This window comes from Urtica dioica, chromosome 1, assembly GCF_054948205.1.
Source record: "Urtica dioica subsp. dioica isolate 48M chromosome 1, U.dioica_male_clone48M_v1_H2, whole genome shotgun sequence".
NCBI classification, from domain to species: domain Eukaryota; kingdom Viridiplantae; phylum Streptophyta; class Magnoliopsida; order Rosales; family Urticaceae; genus Urtica; species Urtica dioica.
The window spans coordinates 4,876,023-4,894,233 of record NC_142756.1 but is presented as its reverse complement, the minus strand read 5'-3'; the positions used below and the strand labels follow the sequence as shown (position 1 = coordinate 4,894,233).

Genomic DNA, 18,211 nt, shown 5'->3' with positions numbered 1-18,211 from the left:
ATAATAATTTACATGGATATAAACAAAAGCCGGCGCGGCACAAATTTCGACAAGTAAAGAGAGCACACAATCTACAAGATATCACACACACGCTCAAAGAGTCACTCAAGAGTCGCTAGATCACGGGGTTCTTTGTGGGAATTTCAATTCATTGGCTAGGCTTCTTTGTGACTATGTATCAAGAGTTGATTTACGTTCGGCTTTTTGTGAATAGGGTTCTAAGTGGAAGTAGAACGGGTTGGCTTTTGGCTCGATTGGCTATTCCTATGCCTTTTTCATCCTAACGCTTCTCTCCTATTACCATTGAGCCTCGAGGAAGGATCAAACGGTTCTAGTGTTCCGAGATGCATTCTTGCTAAGGTTAGATTTTCAAAACTCCTAAATACTCTCTATGGACTCGAAACGTGCAACGTGAGATGAAGATTCATCGGGTCACTAAAAGCTAAGCAAAGCCACCATAGAGTTTTGGCCAAGCACAAGACTTGTAGCGCAAGAAAGATACATTGCTATTACTCCTAAGTCTCAAGATTCTACGGGTCATCAACATTCATATTCCACAAGCAAAACCAAGGCATTTCACACATCCAAACACGACAAAAAAAAAAAAAAAAAAAAAAAAAAAAAGGAAAGAAAATAAATTATGAAATTAAGCTACTTAAGATCAAGTCACAAATTATGGAAAACCTAAAAAGAAAAAAAGAAACTAGATTAAACCAAAGACACACATAACACAACAAACAAACTTAAATTATCCAAAACAAAATATGCTACGAAAACGAAAATAAAGCAATAAAACTTAAATTATCCATGAAAAATGAGAAAAGAGAGAAAATAGAGTACCGACAAGCCCCCGCAATTTGTGGAAACACCCCCCCAAACTTGAACTCGACATTGTCCTCGATGGCGCGCATTGGAGGGGGGCGGAGCTAAGAGATCACATGGCGGTGTCGCCATCATTGTCCGGCGGTGGCGGTGGTGCGTCGTAGTAGCTTTGGTATCGGTAACATGGCGGGAATGGGTCGAAGAAGCCGTCGGGGAGGCTTGACGATGCACCGGATCCACTTGCGTCGGGGTAGCTTGCCGAGGCGCCTCCGGAAGTCCATTGGGTGTAGGCGTTGTAGCCGAACTCCGCCGTGGTCGAGAACCACGAGTGTTGATTCTCGACAAAGGTGGCGAGCGAGTTGTGCGCCGCACCGAGTTGATCGATGCTCCGCTCGAGTTGCCCAAGTCGAGCCTCCGATTGCTCCCACCTTTGGTCTTCTACACGGCGTCGTTCCGTCTCCTCGCGCATGAATTGAGAGGTGTACTCCCATCTTTGATCGTCCTGTTGGCGCCGCTCGGCTTCTTGACGCATGAAGTCATCCCACCTTCGGTCCTCGACTTGGTACCGCTCTTGAGAGGCGACACCGAGGTTCCCCATCATTGCGAGCACTTGAGCGTATTGTGGCTCATTGATGTCGGGCTCGGGCATAGGCGCTTCCGGAGCCGCGTGTCGGTAGCGGGCGGGTTCCTCGAGGTCGGGAGCCATGTTGAGGAAGCCTCTTCCATTCGCCTCCGCTAGCCCGGCCATTTGAGGAAGACCGTTGATGAAGGCGGAGTCGATCTTCTTCCCTTTCGGCGCCCTCTCTTCGTCGTCATACGTCTTCACATTGGCCGTCTCACACATCTCCGTGATAAGCCCGCCAAAACCGAGACCGCCGGTTGTAGAACACTTTGCCGCATCGAACATCTTTGCTCGAATTATTTTCCCGACGTTGACACTACGCCCGGTGACGATGCAATACAAGAGCACCACTTTGGAGATCGGGAGGCCGTGGGCGTGCGTGCTCGGCATGATGTTCGAGCTTATGAAATGAGCCCAAGTTTTTGCGTACTTGCTCATGTGTGTTGTCTTGAGCTCGAGCGGTTCTCCCGCTTGATTGCGCTTCCACGACGCTCCGGGGCCGCACAACGTGGTCAAAATATCGTTGAATGGAGGGTTGAGGGCTAAGTTGTGGTAGTCGTCGTCGGGTATATTAGGGAGGCCGAGATGCTCGTTGATTGCCCTCGACGTTATGCTCACGAAAACCCCCCGAACCGTTACCGAAGGGCTCGTTTCTTCGGTGGCCCCAAGGTTCGCGTAAAATTCACGAACGAGGTCCATGATAGCGCGGGTCTCGATGGTCGCTAATTTTGTCCACCCGCGCTCTTCGATTTGAGCCATGAGGTTGCCGTTGTCGGGGCTCGGTATGAATTTCCTCTCCGGGATGAAGTTCTTTTCTACGATTTTTGCCCATTTAGCGTCGGCTCCTACGATGAGCCTCGACAACGGAGTTCCACGGGCTGACGCCGCCCTCGCTCGCTTTGGTGCCATTCCTGAAAATCACAACTCGACACGGCATTAGACTCCCGACGCCGGGACGCGGCGTCCGGGAAAACGGGTCACAATATGGAAAAAATTAAAAATCGACCCTATGTTCAAAATTGTCAAATCAACACTTATGCACCACACTACCACCTTATATGAAGTCAACAACAAGTTCAAATTCGGCCTAAAACACACAAAAATCACAAAATTTCTCTCTCGGACATTTTTACGAACACCTAGCGTGCATGAGATTTTCCTAAGAACACCACACTAAACTAGAGTTTTGATCACCCAAACACATCTAAAAACATCCTAAACACATTATTATACCAATATCCAAGCTCAAAATGTGCAAACAACTCATAAAAATTCGAAATCAAACTCACCTCAAAAGTTGAAATTCGGGTGAAAAAATGCCAAAAGGAGTTGAAATCGACGATGAAATCCGGAGTAAACGCACAAATGATGATGTTGGATGCAAGATTTTGAAGAAATTTTGTGTTTGGAATGAGAAATTTTCGAGCAAAAATGAGTATGGGTCGGAGAGAAGAGGAGAGAGTTTGTGAAAATTTTGAAAATGAGGTGTTTTGAGCCAAATCGGGGTTATTAAAACGCGTAGGCGCGCCGCGCCACTTATCAAGCGCGCCGCGCCAATGTCCAGAAAAGCAAAGGCGCGCCGCGCCCTTGAGCGCGCCTCAACGCGCCTGCTCTCGGTAAGTTTTTTTTCCTTTAGGCGCGGCGCGCCACTTGTCAAGCGCGCCGCGCCCTGAAGCTTTTTTTTTTTTTTTTTTTTTTTTTTTTTTTTTTTTGAAATACAAAAAAAAAGAACAAAATAAAAACTAAGAAAGAAAACTTCACACAGAATATTTAAAGAAAATAAAATTGAAGAAAATCAAATGAAAATTCAATGAAAGAAATTTGTGGGTTGCCTCCCATAAGCGCTTAATTTAACGTCTAGAGCTCGACGGGGTACCGTTTTGATGTTCATCATTCGGGATCGAGGAGAGTGACTACCCGCTCACTCTCGAATACTCCACCGTAGTAAGGCTTCACACGTTGTCCATTCACTTTGAATACCGATCCATTTGCGGCCTTGAGTTCCACCGAGCCGTACGGGAACACTTGAGTGACTTCGAACGGTCCGGACCATCGAGATTTCAGCTTCCCGGGAAAGAGTTTCAACCTAGAGTTGAAGAGAAGAACTCGTTGACCCACTACGAACTCCTTGCGCACGATATGTTTGTCATGCCACGCCTTGGTCTTTTCTTTGTAGATCTTTGCGTTCTCATACGCATCGGTTCTTAGCTCGTCAAGGGCGTTGAGGTGAAGGAGTCGTTGTTGTCCCGCCGCTTGGTAGTCGAAGTTTAGCTTTTTCATCGCCCACAAGGCCTTGTGCTCAAGCTCAACCGGTAAGTGACAAGCTTTTCCATAAACAAGTCGATACGGAGACATACCTAAGGGCGTTTTGAATGCGGTTCGGTAAGCCCAAAGAGCGTCGTCGAGCTTGTTAGACCAATCTTTCAACGAACTACCCACCGTCTTTTCGAGAATTTGCTTGATTTCTCGATTCGACACTTCCGCTTGGCCATTGGCTTGAGGATGATAAGCCAACGCTTTCCGATGGGTAACGCTATACTTGGTGAGAAGCGCTTCAAATTGGCGGTTGCAAAAGTGAGACCCACCGTCGCTTATGATGGCTCGAGGGGTACCGAATCGAGAGAAGATGTTCTTCTTGAGGAAGTTTAGGACCGCTTTCCCGTCACTCATCGGTGTCGCTTTAGCTTCGACCCACTTCGTTACATAATCCACCGCGAGGAGGATATACTTGTTGTTGTAGGACGATGGAAATGGGCCCATGAAGTCGATCCCCCACACATCAAACGGCTCGATCTCTTGAACATTTGTCAATGGCATCTCGTTTCGGTTGGAGATGTTTCCCGTCCGTTGACATCGATCGCACGCCATGATGAACTCTCGGCAATCCTTGAAGATCGACGGCCAATAAAAACCGCTTTGGAGAATCTTAGCCGCGGTGCGTGTCGGGCCGAAGTGCCCTCCACATTCCAACTTGTGGCAATGCCTCATCACCGAGTCCATCTCATCTTCCGGAACACACCGACGAATGATTTGATCCGCACATTGCCGATAGAGAATCGGCTCTTCCCAATAGTACCTTCGAACATCCGAGAGAAACTTCTTCTTTTGGTACGACTTGAGGTCTTCCGGAATCACCTCGCCGACTAAATAGTTGACATAGTCGGCATACCATGGTAGTGCGACTCCTTGAACCGCCATGAGTTTCTCGTCGGGGAATAAGTCGTCAATGGGCTTGGCACGATCATGGACGTGCTCAAAGGTCTCGAGACGCGAGAGATGGTCGGCTACCAAATTCTCCGTTCCTTTCTTGTCCTTGACCTCCACATCAAATTCTTGAAGCAAGAGAACCCACCGAATAAGCCGAGGCTTGGCATCTTTCTTCGTCATTAAATATCGTATCGCGGCGTGATCGGTGTAGACTACCACCTTGTTTCCGATGACGTACGGCCGGAACTTGTCGAAGGCAAACACCACGGCTAAGAGCTCTTTTTCGGTGGTGGTGTAGTTGAGTTGAGCTTCGTTGAGAGTTCGGCTTGCGTAGTAGATGGTGTGGAAGACCTTGTCCTTCCTTTGACCGAGAACCGCTCCAACCGCGAAGTCACTCGCGTCACACATCAACTCAAAAGGCAAGTCCCAATTCGGGGCGGTGATGATCGGGGCCGTGCTTAACATCTTCTTTAGAGTGTTGAAAGCTTCCAAACACTCCAAAGTGAAAACAAACTTCGCGTCCTTCTCGAGCAAGCCACAAAGAGGCTTAGTGATCTTTGAAAAATCTTTGATGAAGCGCCTATAGAAACCCGCATGGCCGAGAAAGCTTCGGACTCCCTTCACCGATATTGGAGGAGGTAACTTAGAAATCGTCTCTATCTTTGCTCGGTCAACCTCCAATCCTTTCGCCGAGATTCGATGACCCAACACAATGCCTTCTTTCACCATAAAGTGACACTTCTCCCAATTTAGCACAAGGTTGGTCTCAACACACCTCGAAAGCACCATGGACAAATGTTCAAGGCATTGGTCAAAGTCGGAACCAAACACCGAGAAATCGTCCATGAATACCTCGATGGTACGCTCCACCATGTCGGAGAAGATCGCCATCATGCACCGTTGGAAAGTCGCCGGTGCGTTGCATAGCCCAAATGGCATTCTCCGGAAAGCAAACGTGCCGTAGGGACACGTGAAAGTGGTCTTCTCTTGATCTTCGGGGGCGATGGCGATTTGATTATACCCGGAATAGCCGTCGAGGAAGCAATAGTAGTTGTGGCCGGCGAGACGGTCGAGCATTTGATCAATGAATGGCAACGGAAAATGGTCTTTCCGAGTTGCGTTGTTGAGCTTTCGGTAGTCCATGCAAATGCGGTGACCGGTCACCGTTCGAGTCGGAATGAGCTCGTTGTTGGCGTTCTTCACCACCGTTATGCCTCCTTTCTTCGGCACACATTGAACCGGGCTCACCCAAGGGCTATCGGAGATGGCGTAAATGACTCCGGCGTCGAGCCACTTCAAAATCTCCTTTCTCACCACTTCCTTCATCGCCGGGTTGAGTCGTCTTTGATGCTCGATCGAGGGGCGGTGGTCGTCTTCCATGAGGATTCGGTGCGTGCAATAGGATGAACTAATGCCTTTGATGTCGGACAAAGTCCATCCTAAAGCGGTCTTGTGTCTCCGCAACACCTCCAAGATTTTCTCTTCCTCCATTTTGCTCAAGTGAGCGGAAATGATCACCGGGAGTGTGGACTCGTCTCCTAGGTAGGAATATCGGAGGTGCGATGGCAACTCCTTGAGCTCTAGCTCGGGTGGCTTCTCGATGGATGGAAGGACTCGTGGTGGTCTCTCTCCCAAACTTTCAAAATACTTCTTTCGGTTTGGCTCAAAGCTATCCATGTAATTTGCTTCACCTAAAGCTTCACATCTCAACAACTCATTAGCAAAATCCATTGAGTTTAGAAGACATACCTCGAGTGAGTCGGTGGATTGGTGAGCATAATCGTTGATGATGGCGTTGCACATATCGACTCGGAACACGTCATCGCTAGCTCTCGAATACTTCACCGAGTCGAAGACGTTGAAATGAGCTTCTTCGCCATTGACCCGCAACTTCAATTCTCCTTTTTGCACATCGATGAGCGCACCGGCGGTCGCTAAGAAAGGTCTCCCCAAAATGATCGGAATGTTCCGATCTTCCTCCATGTCGAGCACAACAAAATCCGCGGGGAGGATGAACTTATCAACCTTGACGAGTACATCTTCAATCACTCCACGAGGATACTTGATTGACCGGTCCGCCATTTGAAGCGTGATGCGAGTCGGTTTGATTTCTCCGATTCCAAGCTTGAGGAAGATTGAGTACGGCATCAAGTTGATGCTAGCTCCCAAGTCACATAACGCCCTCCCAAGATTCGAGCCTCCAATATCACAAGGAACGGTGAAGCTCCCCGGATCTTTCAACTTCGTGGGTAGCCTCCGTTGGATAATCGCACTACACTCCTCGGTGAGAGCTATAGTATCGCACTCTTCGCTTATCCGTCTCTTGTGGGAAATGATCTCCTTTAGGAATTTCGCGTATTTCGGCATTTGCTCTATCGCATCGGCAAATGGTATATTGATCTCTAGTTTCTTGAAGATGTCAAGAAACTTACCAAATTGCTTGTCGATGTTGTTTTTCTTGAGGCGTTGAGGGAACGGGACTTGAACGGGAACCTTGGTGGTTGGTGGAGCAATCGGAAGTCGCGTCGGTGAAGCTTGATCCGTCGGTGAAGACTCGTCTACATGCCCCTTTCCTTTCTTTTTCTCTTGGCTCTCGGTCGAGTTGTCAACCACATTACCACTTCTCAAAGTGATGGCGTTACATTGTGATCGGGGGTTGACATCGGTATTGCTTGGAAGGGACCCTTGCGGTCTCTCGCTCATGGCTTTAGCGAAGTGACCCATTTGAACTTCAAGAGTTCTTATTTGGGCCGAGTTGCTTTTGAGGACCGCTTCTTGGCGTTCGAGTGCGGCCGTGGTGTTCGTCATGAACTTGGTGTTTTCAATTGCCATTTGGGCAATTAAATCTTCAAGATTTGGTCTCTTGTCTTGAGGAGGAGGATTATTCCGGTATTGTGAGCTCCCATGGTGTTGTTGATGTTGTTGTTGAGGCGGTGGGTGTTGATGTTGTTGATGATGTGGTGGAAGGTATGGTTGTTGGTGTTGAGGTGGAGCCGGTTGCATCGCCACTTGGTCTTGAGGATTTCTCCATGAGAAGTTTGGATGATTGTTCCTCGCTCCCGTGTAATAATTCCCCGAGTTTTGGTACGTGGGACGATTGTTGTGGTTTCCCACAAACTTGGACTCCTCTATCTCGCCACATTCGTCCGTCGGATGAGGACCCGCACACAAACCACACTTGTGGTGAGATGTTCCCACCGCCTTCACCGCTTCTTTTCCGTGGACGGTCTTTGCGAGTTTGGCTACCTCAATTGTCAACGATTTGAGGAGCTCCATCTCCGGAGTTATCGGTTCTCTCGCGGCAATTCTCCTCTCGACCGGGCATTGATCGTTCACTTGGGCCATCTTCTCGAGTAGTGCAAATGCATCGGTGGTGGTGTTGTCGAGAAGTGAGCCTCCCGATGCGGTGTTGACTCGGTCTTGCGTCGAGGCCATAAGCCCGCTATAGAAGATTTGGAGTTGCACCCACTCCGCAATACCGTGGCCCGGACACTTCCGAATCATGTCCTTGAAGCGAGCCCACGCTTCGTAAAGGGACTCTCCGTCGTATTGTCCAAAGTTATGGATTTCGTTTCTCCTCCGGGTCATCTTCTCAAAAGTGAAGAATCGTGAGATGAACTTCGAGCATAAGTCATCCCATGTGGTGATCGAACCCGGAGCAAGAGAGGATAACCACCCATGTGCGCGGTCTCGGATGGAGAACGGGAAGAGTCGTAGACACACGGCCTCCTTGGATAAGTGAGGGAGATTGAACGTGTTGCAAATCCGCAAGAAGTTGTTGATGTGGTCTTGCGGATCTTCGGAGGGGGAACCGGCAAATTGGTTGTTTTGCACCATGTGGATGATCGAGGTTTTAATCTCGAAGTTTGGGTTCCCTTCCATCTCCGGAATTCGTATTGCCGATTGGTGCTCGTCGAAAGTAGGTTGACCATAGTCGAGTATGGTCCTTCGTTCTTCTCCATGTTCCGCGTTTCGACGAGCATGATGTTGTGCTTCATTGCCTCCTTCCATGGCGGCTCGCCTTGCCTCCGCTCGGTTCCGTCGGCAAGTCCGTTCGATCTCGTGATTGATAGGAATGAGCGGAGGGTTACGTCGTCGCATACACCTTTAAAACATAAGAGGCACACAATAAGCACAAGAATAACAAACAAACTCAAAAATTAAACTAGATAATTCAATCGAAAATAGAACCGAAGTCCCCGGCAACGGCGCCAAAAACTTGATGGGAATTTTCTTAACTAAAGAAAAATTCTACACGACGCAAGCGAACGTGTCGTCAAGTAATAAAGTGCAAAAGCACGGATATCGATCCCACAAGGACTCTAGACTATTTCCGAAGCAAACTCACTAGCTTTCTTTTTCGAGTTATGGAAAATGAAAAATGGGGGGTTTTTGATTGTTTTGAGAACAAGATGAAATGTAAACAAAAGTGAAAACACTATTTAAACACAAGTTAAAAGGAAGGGGCGCGATTTCGTTATTTCATCGAGTCGGTCGGTCTTGGTACGATTCTAAGCTCGGGTTTAGAGTTGTAAAATTTAGTCTCAATCCCTCTTAAAACATTCACTAATCTCTCTCGAATCTTTAGGAATCTAGTTACGTGTCGAACTTACACCTCTCGGTTTGGGTCCTACTAAAACACAAAACCGCATTTAGCCCGGGATTTCAATCAACTACATCTACCCCCTAGTCTTTCTATAGCTCTAGGAAGGTTAATGATGGGACGGGTAGAGCTCACTCGTTTATTACCTCTCGGTTTCTAAACTCGTCTAAGGTTCACTAATTAGTTAGCTACTCTAATTAGCGTTAACACACAACCCATACCCATAATATTTCACTCTCAACCCAACCATGAAGCACAAAATCTAATCTAAAGGTTTGACCAACCAACTCAACTACTCAACTACATCGCACCCCAAATCTATTTAGCTACTCATAATTAAGAATAAACAAAGTAAAATTGAAATAAGTAAAAGAAACAAAACAATAAAGAAACAAGACATTGAATGCTAATCTCAACAACCAAACAAAGCTTTCATTAACTCAAGCACTACTTCAATATTCCACTAAGATAAAACAATAAAGTAATCGCAATACTCAATGCTCAATAGATAAAAATAATCAACAAAACTCAATAGAATGCTTGAAAGCTTAAAATATGTTCAACAAAACATTAAGTGGAGTAAATAAGTAAATAACAATAAATAAAAGAGATAGAGTTAAGGATGAACAAATGGAGATGATGAGGATGATGGAGGTTGTCACTTCTCCCTCTTCTTCTTCACTTCCAAGCTCAAGAACAAAAATGAGTGTCAACCCTAGCTTTCTCTCTCTCACTTTCTCTCTCAAGGTTTCAAAACAAAAACTAAAAGTGTTCTATGCTCAAGCCTCCTCTTTTTTTTCTTTGAATAAGTGTATATGAGGGTTTAGAAGAGGTTTTCGGAGCAAATATGGACCCTTGGATGAGATCCAAGGGCCAGAAATGATTTAAAAGACGAGCTCCAAGAATTCTGAAAAAGCACCTGGCGCGGCGCGCCACATAACAGGCGCGCCGCGCCACTCTTGAATTTCTGAAGGCGCGCCGCGCCTCTCTTGCGCGTTGGCCGCTCGAGCTCTCGGGTGAAAATTTGGTCACCAGGGGCGCGGCGCGCCATTAAATCGGCGCGGCGCGCCAGCCTTGAGAAGCTGACTTCTTGTTGACCTCCGTTGACTTTTGTTGACTTGACTTCAAATGACCATAACTTGCTCGATTTAGCTCCGATTCAGCCCGTTTTCGCACCACTACCTTCTCATACTCTCTCAAACCTGAAAATGCAATGAAAACTACAAAATAATATCAAAAACATTAAGAACAAGCTTCGATTCTTATCTAAGAGTCATAGATAAGTGTGAATGAATCTCACTTATCAATAAAACAATATATTTTCAAATTAAAATAAGGTATCTCCAAAGCTAAGGTTAAAATGCAACATGAGGAATAAGCATTTACATGTAAATTTGTTATTGTCAATTTTTTTTTTCATATCGCAAGTAATCTAATATATAGATTTTTTTTATCTAGCAAGTCAACTCAAGTTAGGGAAGACATTTGACACTATTAATCCTACCTCGTTTTACTACTCATTCTAGAGAAGAAGAAAAAACGACTTTGTATACTTTATGTTTGAATGAATTACAAATATAAATAAATTAAATCAGCAATAATTATAATAAATTATCAACGTTTGTATGCGAACAAATTATAAATAAATAGTAATATGACTATATGATCCTTTTGATTTGGATAAAGTACAAATAAGTGTTAGAATATTTGTACATTTTTTCCTAAAGATAGAATTTTGTGCATTTATATTTTAAGAGGCGAAGAGTTTATGACAAATTCATCATAACATTAGTTTCTATTATTTAAAAACAAATATAAAATCTTTTAACATGACATTATAAATGCTTTTTAGGTTGGTTGTTGAACTTTGTTGAACAAGTCTGATATCTTTGGTTGAACTTACATTACATTAGAAATGCCTTTTTAGCTGGGTCATGGGTGGCTGGACTTTCCTGAATATTTTGGGTACAAAGATTAAAAATAGAAAAAATAACACATAATATTTTGTGTTTTAGTGAAATGTCGAATTTATCTTTTGATTTTTTGAAAATGTCGAGTTCAAATCTTCTTTTTAACTAAAATGATAAAATTATACATTGAAATAGATAACAGTGCCACAAATCTTTTTTTTTTTATTGATTTTTCATGGTGTTAACTATAATATTTTTATATAAACACCAATTATCTTTACTCATTCGCGCCATATTTGTAATTTATTTAAAAACGAAAAAACAAATAACAATCTCTGAATCGTGGAGAACACAGAAAGAAGCAAATGGTAAAAATCGAGAGTTGATAGTCATGAAAATTACATATTCGAACAGATAATCTAGGATTTAGAGTTGAAATTCGAACACGGATTGAAGTCATCTCCTGGAAAATATAAATTTTATTATTTAATTTCGATTTAAGGTAATTTTTATTTCAAAATTGAGAGTTTGGAAGTTATGATACTTTTGATTCGTTTTTGCTTATATAAGAGTTAACATCAATGAAAATGAGATTTGTAACATTGTTATCAATTTTATGGTATAATTTCGTTATTTTAGACTAACAGATGATATAAACTCGACATTTTTTAAAATCAAAGATTAAACTTGAACTTTTACTAAAACACATGTTATTTTCCCTTAGTTTACTAGTAGTAAACGCGTTTTCAAACTGTTTTATTGGGAAGAAAAAAAACAACAAACCTGTTTTATTAGATTAATTTTCGAATACTTGTTTTTGGAACTTGAGTCAAAGCTATGGCAGTTGTTTTTTGAAGATTGGAGATCTAATTCGGTCAATAAAAACTAGAATAATAAAAAGTCAAAAACACGTTATTTTTAGGCTTAGAAAGTTAATAGAGAAGCTGGATTAATAGGAAATAGATAGGATGTATAATATATACTTTGAGACCTTTTATTTCTATTTTACTTTATAATTTGGATATGCATGAAAATTTGAGGCGGTTTTTGTAGTGACCAATTTTCAGCTGACCGAATTTTACATGCAGACATGGCCAACCGCAAGCCGTATATGCGACGTGACATCACGCTCATCAAATCCACCGTCATCACATTTGACATTAAAAGAAAAAAAAAATCAAATACATGAGTTTCTTTAAATTATTTAAGAGTAGTGTAGCAAAATATCCAAAATGAAACTATGAAATTTGTTTTTAGCTTACTGTTTCACAATTTTTAGGGAAATAGCCAACAGATTTATGTGACAATAATTAAGGTCTGATTTGACCTTATTTATTAATAAATTCGTCATTTTCTCCCTCCTACTTTTTTCTTACACTTTTTTTTACATACAAACTTCAAAAAACAATATCTATCTCATATGAAATCGAAATTGAGTGATTCCAAATCCTACGGATTCGTGACGTTGAGATCTTCAAAAATAGATCCATTGTGTTTGATGAAAAATCATATTTAATATCATAGATGTAGAAAAATCACGTTACTACCTTAAATATGAAAATAACTGAATTTTTTTGAAATTATCAAAAAAATAAATGGAAATGTAAATATGATGCATTAAACATAATTTTTCATCAAACACAATAGGTCTATTTTTTAAGATCTCGACGTCACGAATTTGTAGGATATGAAATCACTCAATTTGGAGTTCGTATGAGAAAGATACGAATTTTTTAAGTTTTTATGCAAAAAAAAATTATTTCAAAAAAACAGGAGAGAGAAAGTGACGAACTTGTTAATAAATAAGGGCAAATAAGACATTAATTATTGCCACATAAGTCAAATCACATGTTTAAAGTGGTCTAATTAGTTACAAATCTCATAAATTAAAACTAAATAGAAACTTTTTTTTTGTGACGCGTACAAAAGGTATATTCTTAATTCACATATATTTTTTTTATTTTACTAGCTAAAGTTTATATTGTAAATAATTTTATTTTTTCAAGTAACCATACTTTGTCATAAATTAACTAATATACGTGTGTATATATATTATTTTGTTGGTATATAATATTAAAATTTCTATTGCGCTAAATGTTAACTGATGATTTTTTGCGGTTTTTTAGTGTCTTTGAGGTAAAACTTATTGTGTACTTTTATTTGTCACCTTAAAGAGTTTCATCTTTCACCCATGATCGAGCACCAATCAGTATGTGGTCGAAAGAGTATATATTTATGCCTTGTTTAGTATAGGGGAAGGAGAGCGAAAAGAATGAATTTTTCAATCAATATGATAATTTTGGTTGTTCGGTAGAAAAGATGGAGAAAAAACATGAAAGATTAGGAGGGATTGTAAATTTATGGGACCCACTATTTCAATCTCTCCAATATTGAAAATAATGAAATACAAAGTTTTTTTTTTTTTTTGCACAAATATACCTCATGAACAATTTATCCAATCATTATTATTTTATTTCTACCAAACATATATAAGAAGTCATTCAATCATTTTTTTTCTTTTCCATTTTTTTTCCTTGTAAAAGGATCTATCTATTCCCTCTTATTCCTTCTTATCAAACAAGTATATGCATCATAGACTCGTTGCATTCATCATTGTTCATAAATTGTTGATTGGTCGAAAGAGTATACGTTTCAATGCTTACCTAAGACTTCGACAGAGTGGCAACGATAGAGATTGTTCACCTTTGCTTGAGTTTCTATTTTTTGGTTTCGTCATTGAGTTCGTTGATAGAGATAATTAAGAAGACGAAGGGAATCAAAAAGAGTGAAAAATGAAAAGTCACGAAATGAAGGAGAAAGAAGAAGATGAATGACGGTTGAAAATAATTTTTTTTTCTTCTTAAATTATAAATTTAATTGATCTTTAAAAGTACAAAAGTCTTTACATTTAGGTCTTGGTAATAAATCTGTCAATTTTTGTTATTTTAGTTGAAAATTGGTAAATGCAAACTAATAATATTAGTGCTAATATCCCAATATTCAAAATAGTGGTACGAAAGATGCTTTTTTTTTTTTTGACATTATGAAAGATGCTTATTCCGTTTATAAAATACTTTTTTTTTTAATAATATTTGAACCTAAACTCTTTTTTTTTTTTTTAATACAAAAATGGATAATTACACTTCTTAAAAAAGTTAATTTTTTTGTCCGATTTGCCTCAACTATATGTCTTCTTATAGCAAGCGAAACTTGAGAATTCTGATCAAGCAGAGAGAGAGAGAGAGAAGACATCGAGTTTTGGAAATGAGGAATCCGAACTCGGAAATTTCTCGAGACTGGTTCGACCGAGATGACTATATATAGGCATCAATTCGTTCTTTGTCGTCTATAACGCTTGAGAAACTGGTTCAAATTTGAGATACTGGTCCGACAAAATTCCGTATCTCTCTCTCTCTCTCTCTCTATATATATATATAATTTGTTCACGTTAGTTCATGGAGGTCGTAATGGAGGTCAAGAGGCTGAGATGTCCAGTCCAGAACTACGATTGGGGACGGCGAGGACGCGAATCCACAGTCGCGAAGCTCTTCGCTCGAAACTCCGCCGCGGATATCGCCGGCGACGTTCCGTACGCGGAGCTCTGGATGGGGACTCACGAGTCGGGACCGTCGCTCCTGGTTCGCAGCTCCGGCCGAGTCTCCGCCGGCACAAGCGACGGAGGTGACTCGCTGGGGACCGATTCCGACGCCTCCGAGTCGCCGAGTCGCAGCCTCAAGTCTTGGATTTCGAGAAATCCTAGCGTCCTCGGCGAGAAGGTGGTTCAGAAATGGGGTACGGAATTACCTTTCTTGTTCAAGGTAAATTCCAGTGTTGGTCGAGTTGAATTCAACTTTTTTTTTCTTTTTTTTTGTGAATTCCTTTTCTTGTAATTATTATTATTATTTTACATTTGATTTCGTGATTTTCAGGTTCTTTCTGTAGCGAAAGCATTGTCGATACAGGCTCATCCGGATAAGGAGTTGGCCGAGGCTTTGCACAAGTTACAGCCGAGTGTTTACAAGGATGACAATCACAAGCCTGAGATGGCTCTGGCGATAACACAGTTCGAGGCTCTTTGTGGCTTTATTAGTCTCAAGGTATATAGATATTTTATCTTCCTTCTTGTTACGGTTACTTTGGAAGAATTTTTGCTGTCAACTTGTCGAAATGGATCTATCACACACACCTATGTTTGGAATTCGCTCTTTTGTAACTTTTTTTATTTTGATATTTGTAATAATTTGATTCCCACCTGGAATTGAGTTTCAAAAATTTGGCTCTATCTGGTTTTTAGGTCCGGCCTTTTTGTTTTTATACGAATATTTTTTAAATATCTTTATGACGTCACTATTTATGTGATAATTAGCAACTTTTAAATAGCTTAGCTTAAGTTTATGGAAGATTTTGTTGGTACCTTTATTGAGCAAATATGACCTTCCCATAAAATCTAGTCATTTTATGAGATGGTCTTCCAATTTGGTACCATAATTCATCAGCCCATAAATGTTGATACCCCTGCTATTGAAATTGGCATGGAAAAACAGAATCACAGATCAGAGTGCGATGTGATCTTTATTTATGATGCTAGTTACAATAATTGAAGCATCAATTCAAACATCAAACCCAAGTTTATAAGATGATTACTTGATAAGCAACCATGTTTTTTTTTATTGCTACGTAAGCCCTTTTTAAAATTTCCCCGTCTCTGTTTTCCAGGAGCTGAAATCTGTGGTTCGTGACATTCCTGAGATCGTAGAATTGGTCGGGATATTCGACGCAAACCAAGTAACGTCGCTCAGTGACCAAGATGACGAGGAAAAACAAAAGTCTGTTCTGCGCTCGATTTTCACTAAACTCATGTCGGCTAGCAAAGAGACGATAATCGAAGCCACAGCCAAATTGAAAAATCGTCTGCACCTCGAGAGCCAAGTAATGAATTGAGGCATTATGAGTAGTGAATTGAGGCACATAAGTACATAATTCTGAATATATTTTTTTCTTGCTACTTTTTTTTTTTTCTTTTTTCTGTTTCCTTGATCAGGTACGGAAGTTAACAGACAAGGAATGTTTGGTATTGGAGTTGGAAAAGCAATATCCAAATGATATCGGCGTTATATCTGCCTTCTTCTTCAATTATGTGAGGCTTAATCCCGGTGAAGCGTTATATCTCGGAGCAAATGAACCACATGCTTATTTATCTGGGGAGTGCGTAGAATGTATGGCAACTTCAGACAATGTCGTGAGAGCCGGTCTAACTCCGAAACACCGCGACATTAACACTCTTTGCTCTATGCTCACGTATAAACAGGTAAATATTACTTTCTAAGCTTTTTCGGATTTCCTTTGCCTTTCATTCATTTTTTTTTTTACTAAAGGAGGATTAGGTGGTCCTAAAGGGGATAATATAAGTGAAGGAATAAGATACCCACTTTTGGGCCATATATATTTAAAGCACATAAATAATATCATAGACCAACTCGCTCTTTAAAATCTCAGAGGAGTTAGCCATATGGTATGGATTAGCAGCAGAGAAAGTAGAAAATGAAATCCAAGATGTTTCTCTCAACTTGTGTACCCTACTATGCTTTTATGCAAGAAAAATAAAATTATATGTTTCTTAACGTTCGTTGCTCTTTATAAAATTTCAGGGCTTCCCCGAAATTCTGCCAGGAGTTCCTTTGAATCCATACGTAACGAGATATTCCCCGCCATTTGATGAATTCGAGGTCGACAGTTGCAATATTCCCGAACACGAATGTGCTTTGTTTCAGGCGGCCCCGGGTCCTTCAATATTAATCGTCACGCGTGGCGATGGAGTATTACATACGAATTCTCTCGGAAAAGATTCAATTACGGAAGGCGACGTTTTTTTCGTCCCCGCCAATGTGGAAATTAGAATAACAAGCGAATCCGAGTTGCAACTATACAGAGCTGGAGTGAACAGCAAGTTCTTTCAAAGCTCCTAAACACACTCATATACATACATACAAAATTGTGTCACTTCTTCTTCTTCTTCTTTTTTTTTTTTTTTAATCACTACGCTCTTACTATCCTTCCATACCACGTCTGTCGTCATTCAATAATAAAGCCGTTTATAAATGTATATTTGTTTTGTATAATGTAATGTAACTTAATAATAAATAATAAATTTCTGAATATTTAAAGTAGCGACTTGCATATTATACGGGTAATAGGAATATACTTTTGTATAAGGACTAGATGACAAGTGGAAATGGAATCACGTCTCATTATTACGATACTGTCAGAACCAGAAGATGCTTTATGCTTCAATCTTCATGGTATATGGCATCGGATCGGACAACATTAAAGTTGTTGCCTTGTATTATGTATATAATTATAATATACACATATTGATTTTATATATATATATATATATATATACACACACTCAAGCATGAAACACGTGCGGAAGAGATCTAGATTGTATTTAGAAAAGTGAAAAATTATGTGTTATTTTTCTAATTTGAAATAATCAAATAAAATTAGTTCTGTACGATCGAGGCAATGGCGTTGAAAGTTGAAACTTAGTAAGAAAAAAGCAAGAGATGCATAATGTTACACGTTCAGATCGTGACAGAAAATGCATCCCATAGCATCCGAATATAATATATTAAAACAAATCTGCGAAGACTTGTTTATTTATTTTTGCTGTTGCTTGAGGTGGCATTAATTAGCCTTTTAGATGTTCTTTTTGTGCAAATGCTTTGCGTAAACATTAAAGTACTGACCGTTAAGCAAAAAAATTATCAAGTACCAATTTGGCCAACGGGGACAAAACTGCTATTCGTATTGTATTCAAAACCTAGGCTCTCGGAACACAGATATTCTTTTCTTTAAGTTGATCATAACCACGGTCCACGTACAATCAATTTTAGAAGAAACGGAAGTTCCACTGCCATTTTTGTGCATTCTCGATTGTGATCGGAAGGATCATTTCCTTTCAATCTTGACCGAAATTTCATTGTATACGAAACAAAAAATTTTTGTTCCAGTGACAGAAATTTGTGTTCCGTATATTAAAAAAAT

The 18,211-nt window shown here is 40.9% G+C and overlaps 2 protein-coding genes across 2 annotated transcripts; one reads left to right on the top strand and one right to left on the bottom strand.

Annotated features, from left to right (window-relative positions):
• Positions 1–3,334: 3,334 nt before the first annotated feature.
• On the bottom strand, positions 3,335–8,662 carry LOC149406643 (uncharacterized). Its single transcript, XM_089617232.1, has 4 exons — positions 7,825–8,662; positions 5,423–7,518; positions 4,436–5,326; positions 3,335–4,318 (listed from the first exon to the last, which is right to left on the bottom strand). Exons 1-4 carry the CDS (start codon positions 8,660–8,662, stop codon positions 3,335–3,337), a joined length of 4,809 nt encoding a protein of 1,602 aa, XP_089473358.1.
• A 5,718-nt stretch (positions 8,663–14,380) lies between these two features.
• DIN9 (Mannose-6-phosphate isomerase, type I) lies at positions 14,381–17,331 on the top strand. The gene is made up of 5 exons (XM_089607949.1): positions 14,381–14,982; positions 15,094–15,261; positions 15,881–16,093; positions 16,206–16,472; positions 16,813–17,331. The coding sequence occupies exons 1-5, from the start codon at positions 14,620–14,622 to the stop codon at positions 17,128–17,130; spliced, it is 1,329 nt and encodes a 442-aa protein (XP_089464075.1). The 5' UTR covers positions 14,381–14,619; the 3' UTR covers positions 17,131–17,331.
• Positions 17,332–18,211: the final 880 nt, after the last annotated feature.

Excerpts from the sequence above, each read along its gene's own strand:
- LOC149406643 (XM_089617232.1), bottom strand. The coding sequence starts at position 8,662 with ATGGAAGGAGGCAATGAAGCACAACATCATGCTCGTCGAAACGCGGAA. Across the intron at positions 7,519-7,824 it reads AACATCTCACCACAAGTGTG|ACAAGAGACCAAATCTTGAA; the intron begins GTTTGTGTGCGG and ends CTCCTCCTCAAG. Across the intron at positions 4,319-4,435 it reads CGGAAGATGAGATGGACTCG|TTCATCATGGCGTGCGATCG; the intron begins GTGATGAGGCAT and ends GATTGCCGAGAG.
- DIN9 (XM_089607949.1), top strand. The coding sequence starts at position 14,620 with ATGGAGGTCGTAATGGAGGTCAAGAGGCTGAGATGTCCAGTCCAGAAC. Across the intron at positions 14,983-15,093 it reads AATTACCTTTCTTGTTCAAG|GTTCTTTCTGTAGCGAAAGC; the intron begins GTAAATTCCAGT and ends CGTGATTTTCAG. Across the intron at positions 16,473-16,812 it reads CTATGCTCACGTATAAACAG|GGCTTCCCCGAAATTCTGCC; the intron begins GTAAATATTACT and ends ATAAAATTTCAG.